At 45.9% G+C, this 26823-nt stretch overlaps 1 protein-coding gene across 5 annotated transcripts in view; it reads right to left on the bottom strand.

Moving 5' to 3' along the window:
- Positions 1–238: 238 nt before the first annotated feature.
- LOC147890349 (FKBP-like peptidyl-prolyl cis-trans isomerase family protein) overlaps positions 239–26823 on the bottom strand; it is a 106683-nt gene continuing 80098 nt past the window's right edge. For all 5 annotated transcript variants that reach the window (XM_087390666.1, XM_087390669.1, XM_087390668.1 and 2 more), the window contains 2 exons: positions 4584–4659; positions 239–458 (listed from right to left, as the gene is read on the bottom strand). In XM_087390666.1, the coding sequence (XP_087246792.1) occupies positions 363–458; positions 4584–4659 (172 nt within the window). In that variant the 3' untranslated portion in view covers positions 239–362. The remainder of the gene's footprint in view (positions 459–4583; positions 4660–26823) is intronic.

Below are 26823 nucleotides of genomic sequence, written 5' to 3'. Positions count from 1 at the left end.
CTGAGGAAGGAGACAGGATCCATCACACTATGCCACTCTACCCACACACTACCCTATGCATACTAATTGTTATTATATGAAACAGTAAATTGACTATTCTAAAATTTCTTTGCAGAAAACTACAACATGATCAGTGGAAAAGTCCACTAGGACTCCCCCTGCTGAAGATGGCATATTCAAAAGTAAAGAACCTATTAGTCTACAAACCCAAAATGTGACTATAAACATCAACAATAAGTTTAGCTTCAACTCGAACTTCATTTTGTGGAAAAGATGCATCAACACTGAGAGGTAAATGGCATTTTGAAGTAACTTCCTTTGTTGTACTACCTTGGCACAGAGAAAATTATGAAACAAAATGACTAGGTCGGGGTTACTTTCAGAAGCTCTATGTCAAATAATAGTGTTTTATCAATAAGTCCCTGGTTTCTGAGCACAAAGTCAAGAGCCCTTTGCCCCTGCAAGCAATCCAGAAGTACATTAGAACCTAGCAAGAACTTATATAATCACCAGTAAGAAAGTTCAAAGAAATCCTGCCCCTTTCCTACATATATACCCAATCAAACAAGAGTTGCATATACTTGCATGATACGATCAATACTCGTTAAACTACAGCAGTATCGTTAGAATCCAGTTTGAAATAAGCTAATACTGTTGTGAATTTTCATTATCAGACCTGAAACTAGATGGCAGCATTGTTTAAAGCACACTTCCACATGTATTATTAAAATGCACAGTAGGGTTAGCAATTCACAAGTTATACTTCCAGTGCAAGAGCTTTGAGGAGGAGAAAACAGCTGGAGAGGTGAGCAGGAATCCTGAAATTACATATGTAGATGAGTCCAGGAACTTCCTCTTCACACCAAACCCACCGTCTGCCCCCCACGGGAATTCTCCAGTAGACAATGCTCACGGCTTCTTGCTCATCCAAGAAATGCAAGCTTTGCCCAAAAAGAAACAATTACTACTAGTGGACTGCTTGGTATCATAGTCTCCAGCCCAATCTGAATCATTGTAAGCATGCAACTGCAAGTCACCCCCCTTGGGAAACATCAAGCCAAAAAACTGTGCGCCTTGCAAAAAACGGAAGATGTGTTTTACAGCCTGCCAATGTGTTGTCTTTGGGTTGTGCATATATCTGCTCACCTGAGATACTGCATACTGAATATCGGGCCATGTATTGCACAAGTAGATGAGGCATCCAACAACCTAGCTCTATAGTGTGACATCCACTAATTCACTTGCATCATACATAGTAAGCTTCAGCCCCGGCTCCATGGGAGTGGCAATAGGCTTACAATCATACATGTTGAACCTATCCAAGAGCTTCTGCACATACTTGGATTGAGACATAACGATGCCACGCTTGTCTTGTATAAACTATATCCCCAAATAAAAATTTAGCATGCCCAAATCTGTCATGTCAAATTCAGCTTTCAACTCAGCCTTAAAATCTGCAATTATATCCTCATTTGACCCTATGAGCAGCATGTCATCTACATAAAGAATGATGACCAAAATATCCCCCCCATCCTTCTTGATGTAGAAGCTGCTTTCCATGGGACTATTGTGTAATCCCTTACTTGCCAGGAATGCATCTATCTTGGCATACCATGCATGTGGGGCTTGTTTCAGCCCATCTAAAGCTTTGTTAAGCTTGCAAACCTGAAGTGCATTGCCGGAAAAGTTCAAATCCGGGAGGTTGTTTGGCATAAACCTCTTCCTGCAAGTCCCCATTAAGGAAAGCTGTTTTTATGTCCAACTGATGGACATTCCAAACAAAATTTGCAGCCATTGCAATAACTGACCGTATGGTGGTCATCCGGCATGTAGGAGCAAAAGTATCCTCAATAATCTATGCCCTTCTTCTGTGCATAACCTTTGGCAACTACCCTTGCCTTGTACCTGTCAATAGACCCATCTGGCTTCCGTTTCACCTTGAAAACCCACTTGGTACCAATGGCATGCTTACCTGGTGGCAAATCCACAACATCCAAAGTCTGATTTTTCTCTATGGGCTGCAACTCATTGTGCATTGCATGCATCCAATGCACATTATCCTTTGCTTTTTCAAAAGAGTCAGGCTCCTCTTCATCAAGAAGAGTCCCTGCATAAGCTGTCTCAACTGAAAGTGCCCCCCCTGCGTGCCTTACTGCACTACGAGTCCTGCCAGGCAATGGGGCCTCAAGCCTACTCTCCCTGAGAGTCTGTAGCAACCAATTCCGGATTGTTTTGGCTGCATGTATCTCTTGAATCTCTTGCCTGACAACTTCATCCACACCTTGTGGAAGTACATAATCAACCGATGGCTGAATCGGGGCATGTGGATCAGGAGGAGGTTGCTGGAAATTCTGATTTTCAGCATGAACCTCAGCTGAGGAACCAAATGCTATAGGAAGCATCCCCTCAAACACATCATTTGAAAAAGCTGGAATCTGAAATTCAGCATGTGTATGTGCTGAATTTTCAGAGAATATAATATCTTTACTAACAAAAATCTTGCGTGAAGCAGGATTGTAGAGACCATAGCCTTTGCTTTGTGAACTATACCCACAAAAATGCATTTAAGTGCCTTATCTGACAACTTGTGTCGAAACTCCACAGGCACGTGGACATATGCAACACAACCAAAAACTCTGAAATGGTCCACTGAAGGCTTTCTCCCATGCTATGCCTCATAGGGAGTGATTGTCTTCAAAGCCTTTGTGGGAGCCCGATTCAAAATATAGTTGGCACACATGAGGCCTTCAAGCCAAAACTTGTGAGGCAACTTCATACTGGTGAGCATGCATCTATCCATCTCCATAAGAGTGCGATTTTTGCGCTCAGCTTTGCCATTCTGTTGAGGTGTAAGCCTCACTGTAAGCTGATGTGTGATGCCTTTCTCCTTCAAGAATGCCTCAAACTCATGAGACATATACTCCCCCCCTCGATCTGTGCGAAGTGTCTGCACCTTGAGTCCTGTCTCATTCTCAACCATAGCCACAAAGTGTTTGAAATGCATAAACACTTCTAATTTTGTGTTGAGACCATAGACCCAAGTGTAGTTGGTAAAGTCATCTATGAAGGTAACATAATAAAATATAACCCCCAAAATGTGTCCTAATGGGACCGCATACATCACTGTGAATAAGCTGTAATTTGCATGTAGCTTTCACTGCACATCCTTCTTGAAAGAAAATCTATGCATCTTGCCAAGTATGCAACCCTCAGATGCATGAGGAGGAGGTGACTCTAAAGGAGGCAATGCATCAACCATATCATGCCTCTAAAGTGTCATTAAGCTGCCATAGCTCATGTGCCCATACTTCGCATGCCATAACTCCGCATTCTGCATCGCAATAGTGGGAGTGCTCACTGATAATGCAAGATCGGATCTTTTTTCAATAAATCAAGCTGAAAAAGACCCTAATACAAAGTGTTAGACAACATCAAAGCATAGTCATTCTTTTTGTCTCTGACTGCGCATTATCATCATCAAATACAACCTGAAATCCTCCTCTATTAAGAGAGGACACTGAAAGCAAATTCTTCTTTATGCCTGGCACATAGAGTACATCTGAAATTCTGAAATCTGTGCCATCAGTGGATGTGAGAATAATGTCTCCCACTCCACACACTAAATAAGAAGAATTAGAGATGCAAAAAGACTCTTCTTGCACCTTTCAGCTTCCCATTTCCTTTACAGCCCGGTTCTTCTGCCCCATAACACCATACTATTCTAGAGTATAGGCCTTAGTAAGTTGGGACTTGATCTCTTAGGGTTTGCAATATTGTCAAACTCTATGAGGGTGAGCTGCCATCCCTCCATGCCCCACCTTGTTGAATGCCTGTTTCCTCAAGAACTAGATCAAAATATTTACTACGATCATCAATCAAAGAAGTAAACAGCGCACCTGAATGATGCATGTTCATGCCACCACTGAAATCTGAGTGGACTGGTTGGAGTACACCACTTGCCTTGGAATCAGAACTTGTAAATATTTGCTGTTCTTGCTTGCCCATCATGCAAAATAGAAAGATATTTGGGCCTGCAGATAACACGTAAAGCTGCTACCAGTCCAGCCTTCTGCATCTTGTAACTATAGAATTCAAATTTCACAGATTGAGGTATCCTATGGTCATATAGCCCCTCAAGTGGCTCGTTGCAGCTCCTCCTGCCTCTTATAGGCAGTGAGCTGAGGTCATGGTAAGCAGTCCACAAGGGGCTGCAGCGCACAGTGCCCTTGTGGATAGCTGAAAGGGAGAAGCAGGAGGGAAAGGCAGAAAGTTAATCTGAAGAAGAGCTATAAGGGAGACCTGAGCATAACTAGAACCTGCAGTAACCTCAAGAAACCTAAGTGCAAGAACAAGGCAATGCTTTTTTCTTTGCGTGTGTGTGTGTTGGGGGGGGGGGGGAGGGTTGAGGGGAGGGGAGGCGTGTTCAGCTTGCAACTCTTCTTTCCTGCGACTTTTAAATATGCAAGTATTCTGTGTTTAACATCACAAAATGAACAAGGCTGTAAATCCCAAGTGGCCTACCTGCTCAAAACTATTTCTATAAAATACAAAGTAGACACAAGTATGGACGTGGTATGACATACCGAGAAAGTTGTAGGCCTTGGACCCTTCTTGTTCAAGTCATTGTCTGGATATCCAAGCTCCGGCGGAACTATTATTCTGCAAACACCAACCTCGAGTTAATAATTGTACGAATTGAAAAGAATATATGAAGATACATTTGATGTAGTTCCGCCTAAGCAGACAAAGAAAGACCAGAATCATGCAACAAAAATATGAAACCAGAACCAAGATTCGAAACAAAAGTCAATACATCACAAGCAAGGTCTAACAAGTTTACTTCACAAAATTTGGTTTTCAAAGTGAAGCCATAACAGGCATGAATGCAACATAGCCTTTGCTTTAAAAAGGTTATGAACCCTTGTCTGAACAAGTTGGAAGTACTTAAGGAATTCACAACTGCAAGTATCTGAAGCTGAAAAGTTTTGACATTTTCAACTCCACTAATGATTTTTATGTACAAAAGAAGTCAATGCATGCTTAAAATCACTGTTGCTTCTACAAAAACCAAACAGCATTTCCTATTATTTTAGATACATCTCGGATTTCTCAATAGACTAAGGTAACCCATGCAAACAAGGAGGATCCTCAACCCTTCCACTTTCAAAATAAATGTAAAAGGGCTGTACAGCCCCACCCTCTTCCGTACCCCATCTCAGCCTGCTCTTTCCCTCCTCCTCAGCCTGCAGCCCTTTCCTAAAACCTCCGCCCTCTTTCCCTCCCTCCCTTTCCCTTACCAACAGTTTTCCCTTAGTTTTTTCCTTAGGTCTTTTTGCAGCAGGGATTTTACTTCATTGGTTTCAAGTTGGCCTCCCAGTTCAAGATCCCCAAATGGTTCTGCCTTCCTCCACCCCACTAGAGGTGAGGATGTACCTTTTGCAGCAGTTACAAAAAGATGTGGAATAGGAAAGCTCATCCACACTCTTTGCTCGCATTCATGGATCCCACCCTTCTCTCTGCCTTACCTCTTGACCTCTCCAAGCACTTCTCCAATGTCTGGCTTATGGGTAGAGATTTCTTTCAATTGGTTTTTGATCCAACATACATCACAGCACAGGCTTCAAGCTAGCTTACCGGATACAGGGTCAAGGCATTCAGAGGATAGAGCTCCATGAGGCGATTCCTCTTGCTATCCCGGATCCTCACTCCCCTCCGGAGGATAGCGTGTGGGAGGTATTAGCCAATGTCACGGCGTAAAACATTTGGGTTGTTCGTTGTAGTCTGGTGATGGGTGAGCATCCGGTTCCACCCTCGGCTACCTTGGTCGGCATCTAGCAGGATATCATCTACACCTTGCACTCCACCTTGTATAGTCCCCCCACTTGGCTGTTAGCCCTTGTACCAGAGATTCCCTAGGCAGTGAGCTGGGTTTCTTTGGAATAGGCTGGTCTTTTTTCTTTCAGCCTTTTTCGGTTTTTTCCATACTCAGCACCTTCGGGGCTGCTGTTGTGTATGAAGTTTTTCAAGCATTAATAAAAGGTTCCTTTCTTTGCCAAAGAAAAAAGTACTTCAAAGCTAGCCCTCTCCTTCAAGATGGTATTTCTCTCCGCCAAGAGAGGATGAAAGGCGGATCACTTCTTTCTTTCTGAAGTTTACAGGCCTTCCTTAGGTTTATCATTGCCTCCTCCCCAGCATCAATGCATCTTTTGGATTGGTCATGGAGGTTCCTCCTCTTTTGATAGACGCAATCAAATCTAGTGGAGTCCCTCACGTTAGACTCATTGCTTTTGTCCCTAACTGTTCTAATGATCACATCATGCTTCAGAGACCAGATGGCTCCCTCTTTCGACAAAGGATCAAGATCGTTGGCCGTTAGGACAACGTTGCATATGCAAACTCTTTGGGCATTTTGCAAAAAAGAGACTTCTATATGAAAGAACTTTGAGAGCAAAGCTAAGTGGAAAAGTACATCATGCAAGGCATAAGAAAATAGAACCAAATCCAAATCAAGCTCTTGTAACAGAGTGATAAATTAACCAAGGTTGAGGCTGATAGTGCCACCTCAACTCTTTGGAAATTTTGCCACCTAGCAAAATGCTCAAAGCAGAAAAAGAGGCCTAAGAAGAAAAGAAAGTTTGCTCTCCTCTCTTGACAAGATCTTGCCTTGGCGACTGCTCTTCCTCGTCAAAGTTAAGGGTCATCCGAGATGGCAGGTTTGTTGTTCCTACTGCCCCGGATCAGATCATCAGGAATCCCCTATGCCTTCTCAGACTCCTAATCAGCCTCTCTCTCACTCTCTACGCTCCTTCTCCACCGCCATGCTGCTCCTTCCCACCGCATTGCTGCTCCTTGCCCCCGCCACTCAGCTCCTAGCACCGCCTCCCTAGCCTAGCAGCTTGCACCACCTCCCCTAGCCTCTCCGCCTCTCAGCCTCTAGCCTCTCCGCCTCAGCTCCTATCCTCTCCGTCTTAGCCCCTAGCCCCTAGCCCCTAGCCCTGCCCCCAGCCCCTAGCCCCGCCTCCCTAGCCTAGCCTGCTGCGCAACCTACCTTAGCCCCGCCTCTCAGCCTCAAGTCTCGCCTCAGCCCCTAACCTCTCCACCTCAGCCCTAGCCCTGCCCCTAGCCCCTAGCCTTGCTTCCCTACTGTTGTGCCACCTCCTTTAGCCCTCGACTACCTACCCTGCCACTAGTCTACCTCCCGCCTACTGTTTAGCAGTAGCTGCCCTACCTACCTACCTAAACAATACAAAATGCTTGCACCAGGGCCAATAAAGGCCCTCGAAATTCTATGCCAGGGGCACGCAGGCCCCCCGGACTGTGACTGAACAGAGAAGCCCCCCCCCCCCCCCCCCCCCCCCGAACTGTAACCGGAGGTCAAGATGATGCCCCAAGGTCCCCCGTGAGCTGCTGCCTCCACTCCACCAGCAAACTGCAGAAAAAGAAACTTAGAGATCAGGGTAAAAAAGAAAAGACCAGCATGACGACACGGAGCTAGGTTAAGGCTCTCGAAAGTGCAAATCACTAAAGGTAACGCAGACATACTAGAATGGAAGAATGTGGTTAAGAAGGGTACAGCAGCCCCCAAGAAAGAGATCATCTCTGAAGCCCTGGAGGAAGTGAAAAGGAGCAGCAGCAAGGCCTTGAATGTCCTGGTGAGGCTTAACAGTTGGAGACACCCCTATGTCCGATGCTATGACCTTGTTCACCAAAATGGGAGTCAACCTCACATGCGAGACAGCATGGAGGGTTGGTAAAGCTGAAGCTCCAACAAGACCACTCATAATGAAATTACGAACAACTATGGACAGGTCCACTCTCATGAGCATGAGGGCAACCCTGAAAGGGACCAAAATATTTTTGGATGACGATCTCACGCTGTTGCAGCAGGAGCATCGGAGAGAAGGGATGGTACGGGTTATGGCAGCAAGAGAGGCAAGGAAATGGGCTGCCTACAGAGATGGCAAAGTGATTATTCGAGAAAGAGTCGACAAAGGTGACAAGGGAGAAGGGGAGAGAGAGAAAGAGAAAGGGGAGAAAGAACAGGGTGAACTATGACGGTGCCAGAGCCGGGAGAAGAGTGCACAAAACAAGCTGAGTATGGCTGTATGGAACTGTAATGGCACACTTTGGTCTGACCCAGGTGGCTTCTCAAAGACATACACAGGTAGAGACATCATCTTCTACACTAAGACACATGAGAGCCCGGAGAGAGGGCTGCCCACAGTGACAGGATACACCTGGGAGTCTGCTCATAGGAAAGAAATGAGGAGAGATAGTGGGGTACGAGGCTCTAGAGGTGTAGCTGTCCTTTTCAAAACACACTTGAGGCCACTCATATCTGTGGTACGGAGAGAGGAACATGCACGTCACATGTGGATACGAGAGCAGCCACTAGATGCCCGACCTATCTTCATTGCAGTATGCTATTTTCCTCCGCACACGTCATCATATGCCCATGATGTCACTACAGAGGGGCACATCCCTTATGAGACGATACATGAGGATATCATAGAGTTCTCCAGACACGGAGACACCCTCCTTCTAGGGGATTTCAACGCAAGGACAAGGGACAAGCAAGAGGGCTTCCTTGACTTCACATATGAGAGAGATCCCCACATGATGCCAGGGTTAGATGTAGTAGAACTTGGGATTTAGAGACTCTCTGCAGATACTTTGCATGTGACAGCATACGGGCGACACCTGCTTGAGTTGGGAGCTGTCCACAACCTCATCATCTACAATGGCCTTCAGAGATGGCCATCGTCTGAGGGATTCACATGCTTCCCACATGGAGGTGGGACTAGCACAGTGGACTACCTACTGGGCCCATTGGCTTTTGTCTCACGCCTCACCATACCCCCCCCCGCACTTGGAGCTGACCACTCATATCTGGCCTTCAATGTTCTTGCTACTACACCAGGCACAAGGAGAGTTCCTACCACTACTCGTACCTAGATCCACTTTGACCGTGCTCTTGATCCAGTGTATGTGTGCCACTTAGCCAGAGAGCTTCTAGCCTTATTGGAGGCTGATCTAGACCTCACCCACACCTCAGCTACCCTTGTCACAGTGATATAGGATGTTGCCACCAGATCCTTTCCTTTGACCCGATCTTCACAGGTACGAGATGGGAAGATGCCTCAGAACCCCTGGTTTGATGATGAGTGCAGAGAGATGCGAGCCCACCTCACACGGGAGCGAGCCTTGGGTCAGTTGACGCCACACGAGGCACACAAGATATTTCAACGTCTGACATGCCGCAAAAGATGAGCCTTCCCCACACATAGGATGGATGAGATCATCAGATCATTTCGCAGAGGGACCCAACCACTGGGTGGGGATTCCTCGCAGAGGGAAAGCCATCCATCCCCATCACCGATCCGGGGGTGTGGCACACCTATGCATGCTCCTTATATGATGATGTCCCGAGGCAGACACCGCCAGACATGTCCACTATGCCCAGGCCCACTACTTGTCCTCTATTCACTACGCAGAATGTGCAGGCTGCACTTTGCCGGCTCCATAACCGAAAAGCACAGGATCACGAAGGCCTTCAGACAGAGCACTTCGCACATGGGCAGGAGGTCCTAGCACCAATCCTTGCACATATGTTTAACCTTGCAGTTTGCCACGGCTTCCCACCAGTGTGGAGCACCATTACTATCGTATCGATACACAAAGCAGGAGACCCCATGGACACCGAGAACTATCGTACCCTCATGATTGGCCACACAGTGGCCAAGATCTATGGATCGGTGCTAGAGAGAGAGATCAGCAGTCACATAGAGGCACGGGGCAACGAGCACTAGGGTAGGCAGGACTCAAGAGGCAATACTCTACTCTGGACCACATTTTTACTCTAAGGGCTATCATTAAGGAGGCGAGGTCCAGACATCAGAAAGTCTACACATGCTTCGTAGAATTTCGAAAGGCCTTCGACATTGTTCCACGATCCCGCATGATCAGGAGACTACAACAGATGCAGATCCCAGAGATACTGATTTGGGGAGTGATGAGCTTATATGAGTCAGTCAGAGGCAAGGTCCGTGCCCCAGGCGGCCTATTGGAGTAGGTCAAGCGCACCATTGGGGTGAAGCAGGGCTGCCCTCTCTCACCGACTCTTTTTGGACTCTACATTGATGAGATCACATCTTTCACAAATCCCATAGGTGGTGAGGGCTCATCACTAGGAGATCTCCTCATACAGATACTGTTATATGCTGATGATATAGTCCTCATATCCTCTTCAGCGGAGGGAGTATAGAGAGATCTGGAGGCCTTAGAGGTGTTTTGCACACAGAGAGATCTGACGGTCAACCTTGGGAAAACTAAGGTTATGATCTTCAACACCTCACGAGCAGTGACTAACTGACTCACTTTCACCTATCGTGGTGAACCAGTGGAGATAGTACAATCATACACATACCTGGGAGCAGTCTTCACAGGACCCATCTTCACAATGAAACATGCAGCCCAGGCACGACTCACACGAGGGCGTAGTGCTTTGGCTAGACTAGAGCCGCAGTGTTTCTAGGCGCACTTCCAGGATCCACCAACGAAGAGCCGGCTTTTCGACACACTAGTGCGACCAACTGTCATGTATGCAGCACCTTTCTGGGGGTGCGATCTTCCGAGGACAGATTGGAGGAGCTTCGAGCGGCTACAGGTGACGATGGGATCCAGGATGATCTGATGTAAGCCCTCAATTCCACATGAGATAGTATAGGCAGAGTTCGCCATGACACCTCTCCAAGTTGATGCCATCTTTCAGACAGTGACTTTCATCCACAGGGTGTGGGACTTACCTCATTGGAGACTTCCGAGATTGGCCCTAGAGTCATCCAGACAACTCGTAGAGAGCGGGGCAAACACATGGTATGCACGCATATCTACATGGCTTGCCAGGCAGAATATCTAGATGGATAGGCTTCCCCCCTTTCAGTACAGCACGGATGCACCTCCTGAGTTGATCCCGCAAGATGAGATCAACCGTATTATACGGTTAGACCTCCTCGACTTCACACATCCTGGACTTGGGGGGAGGACTACGAACTCCCCACCAAGACCCAGTTCTATCGCGACCACTTCCTGCGAGCATCAGAGGAGGGATTCATTACCAGACCCCAGTATCTCGAGGATAGAGGAGTATCTCATGCACTGAAGATTGCCATTGGTCAGATGCGGGTTTCATCCCATCAAATGAGGATTGAGGCAAGGAGAACAATGCGTATACCTAGAGAGCAACGGATCTGCACGCTACGTACGCTGGTTGCGGTTGAGACAGAGGAACATTTCCTTTGTGTTTGCCCAGCCTACTATGAGATTTGAGGACGCTACCACTGTCTCTACCTAGAGGGGAATGGCTTCGGTCCTTTGTCACGACTAATCCATTTCCATGACCAGGTCTGTATCGGACTCTATCTAATGGAGATGCGGCGACACAGGGAGGCGCTTCTACAACAGATCAGAGAGCAGCAGAGGTTGGTTAGAACACTACAGGATATAGAGGGCGACCGAGCACAGCGGCACGTCACAGACTTCTATACATTTGAGTCAGCCCCCGGACACAGTGGAGTGGAAGAAGAGGAGCTAGCCGATATGAGAGTAGTCTGGATGAGCAGCCGGCACTGTACTGCCGAGAGAGGGACGCAGAAGCCACATGTGCGACAAAGAGCCCCCAAAGTACACTCTATTGAGGTCCGACCTATCATAGCTTTCCTTAGAGGAGACCAACAGAGATGAGGGATCACTCTAGACATAGCCCAGAGAGCCCAGAGAGCGAGGAGACTGCACCCCCCGCCACAGCTTGAGACAACTCGACAGACACAAATACGAGATATTTTGGCAGCCCACCAAAGATCCATCACTGTACCAGGCTTCGGTTTCGTCCCAACGCTTGGATAGATTGATCGATATGATATGATTATGATTATGATTATGTTTATGATTATGATTCTGTTAGCATAGATTAGTACTCAGCAAGGGTCCTAGCGTACCCTTTGCTTCAGCCCACTGAGGCTTGTATGAGTTCGCTTTTCTGTGCGCTTTGTCCCATAGGCCCGCGAGGTCTCTCATGGACGTTAATATATCTTTCTTTCTTTCTTTTTCTCCTTCAACTGAGCAAGGTATTCTGCCAAATGGAGAACCTAGTTTGGACAACACTCATATAGTTAAAATCTTCAGATAGTGCTACAAGAACAAAGAAAGAAAGAAAGTTTATTAAAGTCTTCGGAAGACCGATGGGTCTATGAGACTATGAAAAACCCGATACAACAATCAGCTAGTAGAGTGGCGCTACTATTATATAAAGCAAGAAATGCATATCACTACATGACTAGATACAAACAAAAACAATCATGTACAACCTCACTATCACTGTGGTCTCTCAACTCCCCCATCAAGGGTAAAGAAGCGTTTTCTTCTTCATCTACCATAGTTCAGGCCGGGATCTTTAGGGCTCCCTTTAATTCATGCAAAGCAATGCATTTACTACTTTGATTGATTGTCGACACTCTTTGAAGTATGGACATTCCACTTTTGTTTGTAGTCGAGCTCATTTGGAGAAGGTATTGACTCCGAGTAGCATGAGACAACATAATATCATCCTCTCTCCAATGGATTTCCCACCACTCACCTATGCCAAGAGAGGTACAGAGAGGACAGATGCTTCCTTCACTTGATTCGGGAAGCAGTTCCAAGCTTCTTTGTCCCACGAATGAGAATTGTTAGCTGCAATATCCAAGGCCTTGGTGGCATTCCTCATGGCCGCCGAAGACAATTGATTCTTAATCAATTGCATCTTAGGGTTTTAGGGGGTCCCATGATAATTGTTTTATCTAGGACACAAAAAGTTCTTAGGAATTGTAGTAAGTCAGGTAAATTGCTTTCAAATCATACTCTTTGATCTACTACACTTCGCACCAGGGGAGAAACTTATATTTCTATTTCAGCCACCTTTGTTCCCCTTGTGGTTGGCCATGGTATCATTATTCCATCTATGGATTAGTGGATAATTTTGTTCATAGATGGATCAATTCGGCTTGCTCAACCACTATGCTCCTGATAATAGAGAGGAAAAGTCATTTTCTGCTTCTTTCTTAGACCCATATTGCTGATTCCTGGGTACTTGGAGGTGACTTCAACATGGTGAAGTTGCCTACAGATAAAAGAGGAAAATGGAAGATGGCATCCACTCTCTTGTAAGTTGAAAGAGCCTCCTGTGATGGCTTTCATGCTTTGTCTCAATTGCTCCTATTCTCTTGGTCAAACGAAAGATGCTTGGGTCCCATCTACGATTTCATGTATATGATTGGACTTTGAATTGAGATGACGGTATATGTATTGCCCCTAGGATATCTAATTTAGATCACTTTGCTATTATTATTTTTGCTTTTGAACCTCACACGAATGCTATGTATCCCAGTATTAGGATTCCATATGTTTTTTATACAGAGGATTCATCTTTGAGTTGCAACTTATGTAGATCTAGGATTCCTACTTGCAAGATGGTTTGTGCTCTCCTCCTCCTTTGGTAGTAGCTCTTTCTAATATTATTGGTTTGTATCACGTAATGCAAGAACAAGGAGACAGGATTACCCTAGGCAAGAGATTCCTATTCATCGACAGTTGGCAACTTTAAAAAGGGGGGAAGAGAGAGAGAGAGAGAGAGAGAGAGAGAGAGAGAGAGAGAGATATTAACGTCCACCACAGGAGGCCTCGCGGGCCTATGGGACAAAGTACGGAATCAAGTAACTCATACAGACCACTGTGGGAAGGGGCAAAGGCCTCACTAAGGCCCTTGCTGAGTACTAAAATGCTACACTAGTACAAAATAGCAAAAAAGTAGCAAAATAGCATGAGGGTGGCATGAAAATGAAAATATCAAGTGCTCAGAGCTAGAGTCCCAAGTGCATGAACCAGCTCCACATATCCAGGCTCCATGGTGACTCTCTGATGAGATGCAAAGAGCTCATGTATCTGCATCTGTCGGGCTGTATCCTGTGGTGGTGGAGGGCGTGGTCTCCTTGATCTCTAGATCCGATGGGCTATGTCAAGAAAGACACCTCGCCTCAGTCGATCTCCCCTTAGGAGAGCTGAAATAGGTCACACCTCGATCATGTGTGCTCCGGTCGCCTGTCGCGTCGTGTACGGTCCATGTGTCCCTCGTTTAGCAGTGCTGTGTTGGCTCTCTCCACCGATCCATATATCTCTCATGTCGGCTAGCTCCTCCTCCTCTACCCCAGAGTGCCCTGGAGCTGAGTCAAATGCATAGAAATCTGTGACCTGTCTCTGCGCTCAGTCTACCTCAGTACCCTGTGGTGAGGTGGTCCCATCCTACTGCTCTCTGATATGTCGTAGTAGCGTCTCTCTGTGTCGTCACATCTCCATCATGTAGAACCCAATACAGACCTAGTCCTGGAAGTGGATCAGTCGTAAGAGTGGGCCAAAGCCGTGCCCCTCCTGAAAAAGGCAGTGGTAGGGCCCTCGAATCTCATAGTAGGCTGGGCAGACACAACGAAGGTGCTCCTCTGTCTTGACCGCCCCCATCATGCACAACCTACAAGTCCGGTGCTCTCTAGGTATGCCTGCAGCTCTCCCTGCCTCGATCCTCAGCTGATGGGACGAGACCCACCTCTGTCCAATGGCAATCCTCAGCACGTGTGAGACTTCTCTGTCCTCGAGATACTGAGGTTTGATGATGAGCCCATCCTCCGATACTCTCAGAAAATGGTCATAGTAGAGCTGGGTCTTGGTGGGGAGCTCCTGGTCCCCCTCCTTAAGTACGAGATGTGTGGAGTGTGGAGCTAGAGGAGATCTAGCCGTATGATGCGATTAATCTCATCCTGTGGGATCAACTCGGGCGGTGCATCCATGCTATACTGAAACGGGGGAAGCCGATCCATCTGAATGCTGTGACTGGCAAACCATGCGGTGATGCGTGCATACCATGCTGTACCTACCCCACTCTCTGCTAGTCGTATGGAAGACTCTAGTGCCAGTCTAAGAAGTCTCTCTTGAGGTAGGTCCCAAACTCTGTGGAGGAATGTCACTGTCGTAAAAATGGCATCAACCTGGAGAGGGGTCATGAAAAACTCTGCCTGTACTATCTGATGGGGGACCGATGGCTTACTCCGAATCATCTTAGAGCTCATAATCACCTGTAGCCGCTCAAATCTCCTCCATTTTGCTGCTGAAAGATCACACCCTCAAAAAGGTGCCGCATACATGGCAGTCGGCCTCACTAGAGTGTCGAAAAGCCAACACTTCGTCGGTGGATCCTAGAAGTGCACCCGGAAGCACTGTCGCTCTAGTCGGGCCAAAGCACCGTGCCCTCGTGTGAGTCATGCTCTAGCTACGTGGGTCATCATGAAAACTGGCCCTGTGAAAACTGCACCCAAGTATGTGTAGGACTGCACAATCTCCACTGGCTAACTCTGGTATGTAAAGCTATGTCGGTGAAGCACTATGTAAGAGGTGTTGAAGATCATGACCTTGGTCTTCCCAAGCTTAGCCATCAGGTCTCTCTCTCTGCAGAACACCTCTAGGGCATCTAGATGTATTTGGAGTCCCTCCGCCGAAGATGACAAGAGGACTATGAGAGAGAGAGAGAGAGAGAGAGAGAGAGAGAGAAGACCTTCAGATGCATGGGTCCATGAGTGCCTTATTTGCAGCCAGCGCTCACCAGCAGACTCTCATGGAGAGTAAAGCTGAGTTTTCATATCAAGCACAGGGTTCAAATGGGGGGAAGAGTTAATAAGCCATTTTTCTCTGCCCTTGGTCCTTGACTTGGTAGACAATTTGTTTCTCAGTTGATTTACTCTAACCAGGTCATGCTGTCAGACACTCGTACTGTCATGCATATTGCTTTTGAGTTTTACGTTTCCCTCCTCATGGACATGATTGACAGAGACAGTGCTTGTTTGAGGGTCTAGCAGAACAGTCCCAGTGTTGGTGAAACACGTAAGAGGTTTGTCTCTTGATGCACCGTTCACCAACTTTGGAATTGACTGCTTTACTTGCCCTTCAGAAGGATGAGTGCCTAGGTTTAAATGGTTTGACTTCTCTATTTTCATTACTCTCTGGAAGGATATTGGCAATCATTTCTGCTCTATAGAGCATTTAGGACTCTGGTGTTACGCATGCTTCACTTATCAAGCGTCTCATCTATCTGACCCCTAAGGGGGGTGCAAAGAATTTTATAAATCAGTGGAGGCGGATCATACTTTTGGGCACTGTTTGGTAGAAGATTGTTTTCTGATTTGAACAAGCAATTGGAGGGCCAGAACAGAGGCAGACTGCTGGACAGGTTGTTTGCTTACTTGAACGAGTGATTGGAGGGCCAGAGCAGAGGCAAACTACTGTGCAGCCATACAAACAGCAATTTCTGTTAAACATAGCATGGTTGTGCCTTCTGAGGCTGGGCGACTCCTATGGCAGCTGTATAGCACCTAGGTGCAGCTCCCTAGGTGAAGTGGTGAAGAAAAAATTCTGTTTTGGCCACCTGCCTGATATTTAGCTGAGCGCTGCACGATAGTGTGCTTCTGGATTACATGCATGTGGCTGATTTGCCATGTGGGTGACATACAGGCCTCATGTAGGGTGATGTGCGCTTCATGCATGGATTGTATCGATTCTACATGGCTCTTTTTTACTAGTGGCAACCATGCATGCGACATGCACAAGTAGCAAGTAGAAGTGTGCATTCGTGTCACATGCAAGCTTTGCACATGTGGATAGCATTGACGTGCGGACTAGAAGTGTCCATGCACAAAAGGAGTCATGCATGCTCTTTGGTAGGCATGCATGCTTGGAAAGTAATGGCATGCCTTGATTAGTAAGGCATGCATGGACACTCACTGACATTAAAGGCATGGTGTCAGTTGCATGATCACCTTTCACTTTGCTAAAAGACGGAACGTAGAGCTCCCTTTCACCTTTCTCTAAAAGTCAAAAAGTTGGATGAGTTGTGGCTCATTCCTTTGTAGACTATCCTAAAGTGTAGAAGCTGAGTCAGTTGTGTGCCCCCTCTTTTTAGAAAAGTGGTGAAGAGTGGTGTGGAACTTGCATAGTCCCGCCACATGTCTGGTGTAGCACACTTCACTTTTGTGGAAAGATGTGGTTGCCTTTCCCACATAAATGCTACACCACACCTTCATCAAAAGCCAACATTCTAACAATTCTGAACTGTAAGCTACTTGCCCTCTTCCTTAAGCTTGCTACTCCACCCTTATAGCTCATCGTTGAAGTTTTATTCTCACCCACTGCCTCTCAAACTACTCTCAAACCTGGTGCCCGCCTTCCTATGTGAATCATGATCTATCTCAATCTTCACCCCATTTCTCAAATTGAGAAGGTTTTGTACCTATTTTGGGGCTTCCTAAAGCAATCTCTAGTAGTTGTTGCTGATTTGAAGATAAATATATCATTCTATCTGCTCCCAAAAGTTGAACCTCCACAGTTGCATAACAGCAGAAGATCCCGCAAGAAAGCTGCCGGAGGAAATCGCAGAATATCAAGACTCGGTGACATCTTGCTGGCATTTTCTTATAATCTGGATAGAAAGTTCCAGGTCTAAAATAAAGGCATATAGAAGTCCCAGCCTTGTGGCACCAAGGAGTCTCACATTGAGCCATCCACCTCGGTGCATCATGATTCCTATTGTCAAGAAAGAGCTTCATCTTTATGGCGGAAAGAAGCACGTAATGTTCAAGATGAGGATGTGCTGATGCACGATCAAGAATAGTCGCATTTCGCCTAGCAAAAAAGCAATGCACCTCGAGTGCAAGAGCATTCTATGACCCAGGTGCTTGCTCAAATGACGGAAATGCAGCACATGATGCTGGACGTTCAACGACAGCAACAACTTCAGCATGCCTTGCTACTACTAGTGGGACATCCTTCAATCTCTTCTGATGTACTTAGTGGAGAGAAAAAATACAAATAACCAAAATATGTGTCTTCTTGGCTTGATCATTGGGAAGCGCATTTCAGCGTCACATAATACCATGAAGGCCACAGAGTAACGGCTGTGGAAATGTATCTACATGATAGCGCACATATATGGTTCACTGAATTCAAACGGACGTCCAAGTCTCCTCTCAAGTGGGAAGACTTCAAAGCTGCGTTCATGGCCAAGTTTGCTAAAGAGCCTAACAAGTGTGAGAACTTTATCAAAATCAAATGACATATTATGCAGGGCAAGACATTGGAGGCAGATGCATATGAGTTCCAGCTTCTTCAACATAAGGATCCTACCTTTGCTGATCAAGTCTGGTGATTATTCTTCTACAGTAGTCTACGTGTTTTGAAATTTCTGAGCTGCCTGCATACAAATGACCCTGTCCCGCACCATTTCGGCTGGAAAATATATTGTCCGTGCAGCCGTACGTACGGACCAGTACTGACAGGTGCGTGATGCTGCCAGGAATTCGTACGACTTGTCAGAAGTTGATTTTGAGCATTTTTGGGCTGATTTTGGAGGTTTTTTGCTCAGATCTGGACTCTTTCTAGTCATTCAGGCCTTCCTCCGGGTGCTCCAACCTACTCTAGCACCATTTGGTTGGGATTCTCTCCCTCTTGACTAAGATCTTCCTGGTACAGTTGGATTTGAAGCTTTTCACCCTCTTTTATATCACGTTTGCACACATTGCAGTGACATTGAGGTGATTTTGCTCTAGAAATTGGGACTTTTGTGTCACATTTGCAGATTTTGCAATGACATTTGCTCCTTTTGGTCACATTTTGGGGCTTTTGCAGTATTTGCCCTATTTTGACTTCATTTCCACCCCGACATTGGGGATTTTTTATCTATTGCTAACAAATTGCTAGATATTTTTAGATTTGCAAGTTATTTTGTCACATTTGCTTTATTTGAGAAAAATTTGGGGCTTTTCGTCATTTGCCCCAAATTTGACAGTTTTGCCCCAAAAATTGGGGGTTTTGTCAATTTTGTTGAAATTTGTAGCAATGACATTGGCTTGGTACAACCAATTTTTGGGCCTTTGGTAAACATTGCATGCAGGAACATTGACATTGGCTTGGAATTGCAGCACATTGAGTCACATTTGCAAGTTGCAGCACAATTTGGGGCTTTTGCCAAATTTGTTGTCCATTGCAGTGACATTTGCTTTATTCAGCTAGGGTATATTATGCATTTGCCCCTTGATTTGGGCTTGTTGTGCTGTCAAATTTGAGGCACGCAACCTCCATCTGGGACATTTACAAGTCGATTGATCATTGGATACATTTGCAGACATTTGCCCCTTGTTTTGGGCCGACATTTTTGCAGGACAGGTATCTTTGGCAGGGGGAGTCCTTTGACTGGACAAATATTGTTTTGCACGTCATATTTGGGGACAGCACGTGCATTTAGCTCATTGTTTGAGCAGTCAATGTTTGATTGGTCACTGCCTGACATTTCACTGCCTGACATTTGCTGTCATTTTTGGACAGCCAGCTCATTTTGTAGTGAAAGCCTTGAGGCTACTCTTGAGCATGCATTTTTCCTTCAGGGATTTATTTTTGCCATGGGAAGAAACGATTGGATGGGTACGTTCTCAGCTAAGCAAGCTCGATGGCTCCTACTATCCCATGTGGTCATACATAATGAAACACTTGCTGGTGGCCAAAATTTTTTGGGGTATTGTCTCAGGATCAAACCTTCAACCTTCCTCTGTGGCATCCACTTCTGCTACTGCTATAGCTGGTGCAACTGTTACAGCCACCTCTGGATCTACTGCTACAGCTGGTGCAGCTGTTACAGACACCTCTGGACCTACTACTACTCAAGCCACACCTCCCACACCCTAACAGGCAAGATGGGATGGTAGAGATGCCCAAGCACATTCTATCATTGCTTTTTCAGTCAAGAGACATATCATTCCTCGCATTCGGTCTTGCAAAACAGGATGTGTGGGACATCTTGGCTAACCTTTACTAGGTTCGCAATGAGGCACGTGTTGCTTTCTTACGCAAGTAATTGGAGAATGCCGAAATGGAAGAGGGGGACAGCATGGATGCATACATCACAAAAATCAAGGATTTTCAAGAGCAGCTCATTAATGTGGATGAAATTATTCCAGATGCTCAAGTAGTGTCCACGACACTCAATGGACTTCCTGAGTCCTACCACGGTTTCGCTACTACATTGGGGTCGGTTTCCATGGGCAATCCCAACACTTATACTTTCAACTAGCTTGTTTCCTTTCTCCTGCACGACGAGCAGATTCGCACAAATCGTGCTGCCTCTCAAATTGCAAATCATGCTATTGTCGCTAATCACAAAAATAAGGGAAAGAATGGGCGAAATCACAGCAAACCAAAGCCTTCCGGAGGCTCATCTACTGCTGGACACTCATCTAATTCTGCCCCATTTGATGCAAAGAAGAAAAACAGCAAACGCTGTAATTATTGCACGAAGCCAGGACATGACATCTATGAATGTCGCAAGCGCATCGCTTCTGTATTTAAAAAAAGCACCAAAGGGACTTGCTGTCACTACTACTCTTGTTTCCCTAGATCATGGTCATGAGGCAGCAAACATTGCTCACCATGAGTGGGCTTTCACGGTGACATGCCAGTACTATCCAGGGAAGCATGCTACAGCCTTGCCTGTCTTAGATTCTAAGTCAGATTGGTGCTTCGACTGTGGTGCTTCCAAGCACATCAATTCTTGCAGATTACTCTTTCAGAGATTGAGGACTGCTCCACATGATGGCACAATGACATGTGCCAACAATGCATCATATCCCGTGAAAGGGATTTCCAGGTCGAGGTCACTTTAGTTTCATGTGATACAGTACCGCTCATGGACATTTTGTTTGTCCCAGGTATCAAGAAGAGCCTCATCTCCATTTCAGCCATCTCCTTGAATGGCTCTCCGGTCCTTTTTGATGGTTTTCGATGTGCCGTGTATGACAACCAGTACGATGAATACATAGTACTTACTGGGTCACTTTCTTCTGGGCTGTATCATGTTGATGAATATGACAAACAGCCAGCTGCAGAGGCAAATTTGGTGGCTGAATCTGTAATTTCAGATTCCCACTTATGGCACGCGCGGTTGGGGCATCTCAACTACATAAGCTTGGTTAAAATGCATTCACAGGACATGGTGGTTGCTCTCCCACCCATGCATGCACCAGCCAAACATGTTAGTGAGGCATGCTTGTTGGGCAAAATGCACCGTTTCTCATTTCCAAAAGATGGGACAGTTGGTGCATCTAAGAAGCTTCACCTTGTGCATAGTGATGTGTGTGTGCCGATGCAGACAACATCTCTTGGGGGCTACCTTTACTTTTCTACCTTTGTGGATGACTGCACCAGATTTGCTTGGATATATGGCACGAAGGCCAAAGCTGATGTGTTTCCATGCTTCATACATTGGCTTGCCATGGCTGAAAATGAATCAGGGCACAAGCTCCTTACTCTATGCACTGACAGGGGGGGGAGAGTATATGTCCCATGAATTCTCTGTTTTTTGGCAGCTCGGGGTATTATTCATCAATGTACAGTGCCTTATACTTTGTAGCAGAACAGGCTGGCAGAGAGGAAAAATCGGTCAAAGATGGAAATGGTGCATGCTCAAAGGGAAGTCTTTGCCAAATAAGTTTTGGTTGGATGATGTCATGTGCTCCAACTATGTGCTCAATCGGGCACCCACAAAGGCATTGACGACTATCACACCTCACAAGGCATGGCACGGTCGCAAACCTGAAATTTCTCATATGTGAGTGTTCGGTCGTTGGCTTATGCTCACATGCCATCTCAGCTGAGGCACAAGCTTGAAGACAAAGCTGTAAAATGCATATTCAATGGTTATAGCATAGAGAGCAAGGGATACAGTATCAGCCCAGCACGGACAAGGTCATTGTTAGTAGGGATGTTGTGTTCGCTGAAAACGTGCCTTTACCTTGGCTGGAATGCAAAAAACAGCCTATTGTTGATTCCTCAGATGTCCTTGATACATTGTTGCCTCTCTTTCAGTCGCCCACAGATCCAAAGCAGCCAGTGCAACCTGATATGCCTTTAGTTGATGATCATGCTATTAAGCAGGCAGTTGCATAGAAGTGTTGTCATTAAACAACAAAAATCAGTCCCGAGATGGCTTTTGGACACACTCAGGGACAGCAAACAAGTTGAGCCTTTGCCAGCCCGCACTTACACATGCATGGCAACTATTTGGCTGTAGCTTTGGTTGCTACTACTTGCAATGAGGAACCTTTATGTCACGATTCACAACGATGCCTTTGATAGCAAGGAATGGATGGATGCCATGAAGTCTGCGCTTGAATCCATTCATGCAAACAACACTTGGGAGTTTTGTGACTTGCCAGCAGGCAAGCGTGCCATAGGCACAAAGTGGGTCTACAAGGTGAAGGAAAGCTAATGGTAGTGTTGACTGCCTTAAAGCCCACTTAGTTGCAAAGGGATATGCACATCAGCATGGCATTGACGTTGAGGAGACCTTTGCTCCCACTTCCCGCATTACTACTATCAGGTGTGTTATTGCTATGGCATCTCATCGGCATTGGGAGGTTCATCAGCTGGACATCAGGACTGCCTTCCTTCATGGTGATCTTCACGAAGAGATCTATGTCACTCAGCCACCTGGTTTTGAACAATTAGGTTCTGAATATATGGCTTGCTGGCTTAGAAAAGCCCTCTATGGCTTGAAGCAGGCCCTCCTGGGATGGTATGCAAAGATACATGCATTTTTGTCAGCCCGTGGCTTTCGGAACAGCCCAACCGAGGCCACTCTTTATGTCCGAAAGAGTGCATCAGAATTTTTAATTCTGATTTTATATGTGGATGACATGATTATCACTAGGCCAGATATGGAACAAATTGCTTGCAGCTTTCAAGGCTGATTTACAGCAGTCTTTTGCCATGACAGATATGGGCCGGTTGCACTATTATTTGGGCATACAGTTTGCATATGTTGAGGGGGATATAATGATGAGTCAGTCCAAGTATATTGGACAGCTCCTTGATCGCTTCCAATTCGAAGATCGCAAGCCAGTTTCTACTCCATTGGAGCCTGGCTTTCGTTTCTCCTCTGAGGATGGAAGTCTGCCATTTGATGCATCCCTTTATTAGCAGGCTGTTGGTTGCCTCATATACCTTTGTCATACCCGGCTTGGTCTTCAGTATGCCATTTCCCAACTCAGCAGGTACATGCACAAGCCTAGTACGCAGCATTGGCAAGCAGTGAAGCGGGTCTTTCGATACTTGAAGGCCACGCAGCATTTGGGTTTACTCCATGGTTCAGAGGCTCCACTTGTTTTGCATGCATTCACGGACAGCGATTGGGCAACATGCATCTCTTGGTTCAGCAAGAAGCAGCCTACAGTTGCCACATCCAACTGTGAGACTGAGTACAGAGCAACTTTCACAGCTACAGTAGAGTGCATTTGTCTTCACAAGTTGCTTGCAAATCTTGATATCATTCAGCCTGACTCTACTACGATCTCACCAACAGCCAGAGTGCTTTGGCGGTTGCTAGAAACTCATTGTTTCATGCACGCACAAAGCATATTGAGAATATAGCTCAATATCAATAAGCCTCAACATGGACGAAAATTTCACAAGGTGAAATTTGCATGTCCACCATAGTTACCGCGTTCCGGGAACGTTGGATGCTAGAACGGGAGCGGAAACGGGAACGGGAACGGGAACGGGAACGGGAGCGGATCGGGAACGTCGGGGAACGCCACGTCATATGACGTCAGCATATGACAAAAAATGACAAAACATTTAAAATATCCAAGATTAAACTTGAAAGTCTTAAACATTAAAAATTTAAAGACTCTAGAGTCCAGACTCCAAATTGAAACTGAAAAGAAAGTACATTGCATGAGGATATATAATAGCTGAAAATACAAAAAGCTGGCTGCTGAGTACAATGTACATATGACAAAAGTATCAAGTATGACAAGTACAAAACTAGCCTCAAGGGCCAAGGGGCAGCCAAGGTAGGGAGAGTGTGGGGCAGCCAAGGGGTCAGCCAAGAGGACTCAGGCAACAGGGACAGCAGGGACAGCAAAGGAGGAAGGCAGCAGGCTCAGCAAACGAGCCAAATAACAGTCGCAGCAGCTTATCTAACCGCCGCCGTTGCGCAGGAGCACACAAGCCGGAACGCCCGGAACGGACATTCCGCCCTACGTTCCGGCACATTCCGGCACGTTCCGGAACGTTCCACCTGATAGACACGTTCCGCTCCTGTTTCGCCCGTTCCGGGCACGCCTGCAGCTCCGGACCAGCATTCCGGCATTCCAAGAAGGCGGAACGCCGTTCCGCGGTGACTATGATGTCCACTAATGTAGCAGGAACATATATTTAGATGAATCTAGGGGCATGCTCAAACTCATCCTCTACAAACACAACAAATAGTGCAGTTTCAATCTCATGACAATCACGAGGTTGAAAACCATAAACTCCATCACCAACTAGCTACTATGACATGCTCAACCTGCCCCCACAAGAGGAAGATGTTGGGCTAAAGAAGGAAGCTGCATTTTGCAATTGAGGTTGGACCAATGTTGATAAGGTAAACCTATCTTTGATCTACTCTGCCCTGTGATTTCTATCCTTAAAGAGATCCACATAGCCATATAGGCTGTAGAGTATATACAAGCCTCGTGGGATCGTTTGATGTTTAAATACTTAAGTACATCTATCCATAAAAGGAAAGTGCTATAATCCTCTATCTTGGAAGCGAACAAGAAATAACTCGTTCCATGTCAATTACCTACCTTCTGCTTAGGTTGTGTTCAAGCCACCTCACAAATGTTTGATACTAGAAAGCCTTTTGGAGAAAATGGCATATCATCTCTCATCAAATATAAGAGCAGGAGATGTACGAGCCGAATTCTTGAATATATAGTGGAATCATCTTGATATCTACACTACATCAAGCATCATAACAGAAATTCTCCATTCGGAATCTTATACGATCCACTATTTCTTTTCTCCAAAGAGAAAAACATTATTTATTATGCTTTGAAATTTAAGGTACACACTAGAAAATAAGACCAGTTGCTTTGTTGGTTCACTATAAAGGTAATCCTAGAGGAAGGCCCAACAGCCAATGCGGAGGATGGTACAATCAATAGATAGGCCAAGCCTTGCAGAATCACTAGCAATGCTTAAAGGCCTTCTTAGAAACGTCATTATCCTACTCCTAGGTCGGTCGGCAAGGTATAGATAATATTGGATTGGATATTGACGAGTGGCAGCAGTAGATCAAGTCTGATGTCACCCCATCATACGGTTGCATCGCAATACCTAGATTTCCCATGTTTTGATGTCGGCCACTGCCTCCCGGGCATCATCTTCCATGGCTAGCAGAAATATGAGACCTTCCACGGCTGCTGGCTGGTCCAAAGCCGTGATTAGAACTTGAATAAGACTACATGCAAAACGTGCTCCTGGAGCTAGTCCTCTCAACGGGGTGCATGGAGACACCTGCCAATGTGTGGTCCACATACTCCTGCACATGTTGTTTGGTCCAGGTGAGCCAAAACCAATCTTGAGGGTCCCATTGTGCCTCTCTAAAAGAAGATCCCTATAACAACTACAGCAGCCAATGTGCATGCTTGCCTCTGGCTGATTTTTGGTGACTAGTCCAATGCTTGGAGTAGCCATCCGTGAGATCCCTATGTACAGCACAAGGCTCTAGATAAAGTACCCTGCCAAAGCCTATAATGTAGAACACCGATGAGAATACTCTCTAACTTTCCCATCCTCTCCCAACTTGTCGGTCCAATAATGGCATGCAGCTCTAAGGGGTTCTCCAATCCAAGAGAGCTGACTCGTCCCGATGCTAAGCATCCTTATTCACATTGCATAAACTCTTTTGGCCTTTCCAATGGTTGCCTCAATCTCCAATGTACATCATTCAGCCTCTCTCCTAAAGGTATTGAATCGTTCCTCAAGCTAAGGTAGTGGCCAATGCAATAATTAGTTAGGAGGGATAGGCACACTGTTCCTCCAACTAGTGTAAGCTAATTGGAGCTGCTTCTATATTTAGCTGACACCACTTTGATCCACTCCGTTCAAAATCCCAATCTTTTCATGATATTATCATTAAAAATCCAATCAACTTCTCATAAGACTTATTGAAATCCAAGAGGAGGATTGAGAGAGGTTCACACCCTTGTCGTCAAGCCCAATACCTAGCCTGCCAAGAAATGATGATGCTGTCCAAGACCTCCACTTTGAACAAACCCTACCTAATCTCTTAAGTTTCAAGATAGACAAATACATAAATGATATGCACATCTACATTGTTAGAATTATTGTTATAATTTAGCAGTGACCAATGTAATGTAATAAGTAGGTTAGGGGCATTTTTCCCTCATTTTAGAGGTTTTTCCCAGTGAAGGATAAGGTTTTGTCACTTAGACAAAACCTATCCCACTCTTTAGTTGTAACACACTCTTCTATTGCAACTATTGCTTTCAGCTCTCACTCTCCTACTCACATTTGGTATAAGAGCAGTTCTCCTTCCCGGACCTGCTCCCAGCTCCCGCATCTGCTCTCGGCCCCCCTCCGTACAACTCCCAAGCGTGCAGCTCCCATCGCATTCCATACAACTACACATGCAGCCCAAGCTGCAAATTTCGTATAAGTGCCGTACACACGTACGGATCTGAAGCGGCGCCCGTACACTACTCCCGTGAGCAGTCCACACTGCACGTCAACCTTGCTCTAGTCCGTACTCTGTACTGCAGAGTGTCGTCGTCCGTACAAGCTGCCAGGTCCGTACACCTGCAGCATCACCTTTCGAACTGTGGCACCGCCTTTCGCCGGCCATACAACTCT

This window comes from Dipteris shenzhenensis, chromosome 19 (genome assembly GCF_047967505.1).
Source record: "Dipteris shenzhenensis isolate YYH24624 ecotype China chromosome 19, Dip_SZ_1.0, whole genome shotgun sequence".
Taxonomy (NCBI): Eukaryota; Viridiplantae; Streptophyta; class Polypodiopsida; order Gleicheniales; family Dipteridaceae; genus Dipteris; species Dipteris shenzhenensis.
The sequence above is the reverse complement of the archived record's forward strand: the minus strand, read 5'-3'. Positions and strand labels throughout refer to the sequence as shown.